At 38.9% G+C, this 2837-nt stretch overlaps 1 protein-coding gene across 1 annotated transcript in view; it reads left to right on the top strand.

Moving 5' to 3' along the window:
- LOC109971707 (sialoadhesin-like) overlaps positions 1-1950 on the top strand; it is a 15793-nt gene extending 13843 nt beyond the window's left edge. The window contains exon 16 of the mRNA XM_020620126.1: positions 1590-1950. Coding sequence (XP_020475782.1) covers positions 1590-1616 — 27 coding nt within the window. The 3' untranslated portion in view covers positions 1617-1950. The remainder of the gene's footprint in view (positions 1-1589) is intronic.
- Positions 1951-2837: the final 887 nt, after the last annotated feature.

Raw genomic sequence — 2837 nt, 5'->3', positions numbered from 1 at the left:
GTGCCAGTGTGTATGTCTATGAAGAGGCTCAGTCAGTCATGTCATGTGAGTGAAGGACTGTTCTTCCATAGACTCTGACTAGCATACCAAGGCTGCTAAAAGGAATTCATTATGCATGGCTTACACTATTTATGACCTGTTACCTGAAATGATGACTTGACAAACATTGATGGAATACTGATTGGGCCTACGGACACAGGCCCAGGGGCCCAATAGGTCAGGGGGCCCCTAGACCAGAGAACTGTGATGTGAGTGTTAACCTTTACATTGGACAGCCAATTGAATTTCTACAATGTGACTACAAAATCCACAAAATGAGACAAACATAAAAACAATAAATGAAAGGACTAAAACAATGGAACCAAAGTAAGTACAAACAGGTGTAAAATGGCTATAAACAGATGCATAACAACCACAAGTGGACCCAGACTGACTAGTAATGACATGATTGCTCACTCCAAGTGTTGCTCCTAAAAATGTAGGAGGAGTGGGGGCCATGTACAAACTGAATCTGTGCCCAGGGGCCTGTTGTCTCATAATCCATCAGTGGTGGCAAGGACTGCTTAACCCTTCCACCCTCCTCGATTGTACTACCCTCCTGACACTAGATTCAACCTTTTTCCCATTGTGGACTGATGCATGAAATTGTTATGTTTTTGCCCTATTATGGAACAGTGTGACTACCAGCTGTTTGTGTGTATATGTACCTGGCTGCCTTCACAGCCAAAGATAAACATGCAGGTTGTTTGATGCATCATTTCATTAGCAGAGAAGGACAAAGACCTGGAGCAAGAAAAGGGGCAAAAATGAAGAGACATTTCGGTGCAGAAGAAGTTTTAGAAATGGCAGTGAAGCCTTTATATGCCAGTGAGCTGCAGGACTCACCTGAAGAAGACGGGGGAGGGTAGCCTGACACACATTCAGAGGAAGGGTCAGAGGCACTAACACACCCTCTCTGTCTCTCTCACCCCCACCCCTACACACAAACAAAAAAAAAAAACTCTTAGGGCCCCCTGGTAGTCACACATAATATGGCAAAAACAACAATTTCATGCATCAGTCTACAATGGGAAAAAGATTGAATCTGGTGAAATACAATAAAAATGTCAAATACCACTACTTTTCTTCAATGTGAAATGCTACCATTACAGAATGCATGGTTTTATACTGTAATGGCAGTGAGATGAAAAAAATGTGGTTTCAGTGGAAGTCACTGGGGCATTTTTGGCTACCCGGGTGTCAGGAGGGTACAAAATGCATAAAAAGAGTATAAATGACATTTAAGAATAAATGACACTGGATTTAAAAAAATATTACTAAAAAGAAATGTTCCTGCCAAATTTCATGCCACAAGCTGTAACACAGCCAAAATAATCGCCAAATCAAAAAAAAAAATTGACAAAAATGGACATTTTTGCCCAAGGATGGTGGAAGGGTTGAGCTGAGTTTATGTACTGCCTATTAGTTTTCATCTTGATTTGATTTGATTTATTATCTTCAGTGTTTCATTAAACATATTGTAAACCAGAAAACTACAGAGAGCTTTCTGAGATTGTAATTAATTCCAATTTGCTTAAACTGTGTTTCAGGATTACCCAGTGTATGGCAACTTGTAAGTTCTTCATGACATCTTGGAGTTGCCACACATTTCCATGACCACGTTGCTGTTGTTATTTTACATTCATACATACACCATACAGTATGTATGTGGAGGAAAGCGATGTTGGTCTCATGTTTAAACATAAAGTATATATAATTACATAATGAGCTTTTCTTTCATGTTGCATCTGTTGTTTGTGTTATGCCTACAAAACTCCAAGCTAATATGATTTGTCTACTTGTAAGCAATATTCAAAGTACATCACAAGACAATGCCTCACATTTGTTGTGAACTGAGTAATGTTAGGTATTTTTAGTCAGATAGATATTGGATAGATACTTGATGTATTAGAAATGTTTAGTGAAGATAGGATGTCTAGTTAGACTGTTAAATGCTTAGTCATGCTTATGAGTTTCTACAGGGTACATCTGGTCAAGGATAACTAGAGAGAAGAGTTGATGACTGTCAGCAGACAGGGTGTTTAATATTATTATTATGATGTGTATAACTGTAGCCTTAGCCATAATATGTTCTTATGTTTAATGTCATGACACGTTACTAGAGGTCGTGTGAGAATGTTTTTAGCTACACACCACTTAATCAACAGACACACACACATGCACATTGATTTACTTCATGTTTTGACTACTGCTATGACCAGCTGCAAAGCTGGCAACAGAGACGTCTCGGTTGACGTTTCTGTGTAGTATGGGGCTAGCCCAACCGAGGGGCTATAATGTATAGGCCTGGTGGGTTCAGGGTCTTTCATCTTACATCTGCCTGCGTGCAGTTTGGAGGTGCAAGATACCTGAGCGTGTAATGTTAATTTTACCTGTGATCCTTTGAATAAATCAGCACTGTTTTGAAGTTACTTGGACTGTCTCGTCTCTCAGAGTTAGCAATGGTAAAAGAAATGGAGCCCAACAGTAGTGAATGTCATAGGTGTACTACTGGGAGCAATATATATATATATAAACATAGTGTATATTCAAATAAAGCATGAAACAATCATATGTGTTTTACCAAAGGACTTTACTGATGGAAAACTTCACTTTTTATTATCATATCTGAATCAGACAGCTTCTGTCTGAACAACGTCTGTGTTTGGCTGCATTCAAAGTATCTCCAGATACGTCCTAATTTTCAAACATATTCATTTGATTTCTTCCTTGTGTCTGAAGCTGTTCAAGTTGATGAAGAACATAAGAACTTTGTCCAGTAGGTGGCGATACACTGT

Source organism: Monopterus albus, unplaced genomic scaffold, assembly GCF_001952655.1.
Source record: "Monopterus albus unplaced genomic scaffold, M_albus_1.0 scaffold232.1, whole genome shotgun sequence".
In the NCBI taxonomy this organism is placed as follows: Eukaryota; Metazoa; Chordata; class Actinopteri; order Synbranchiformes; family Synbranchidae; genus Monopterus; species Monopterus albus.
This window is presented reverse-complemented; position numbering and strand designations above follow the sequence as displayed.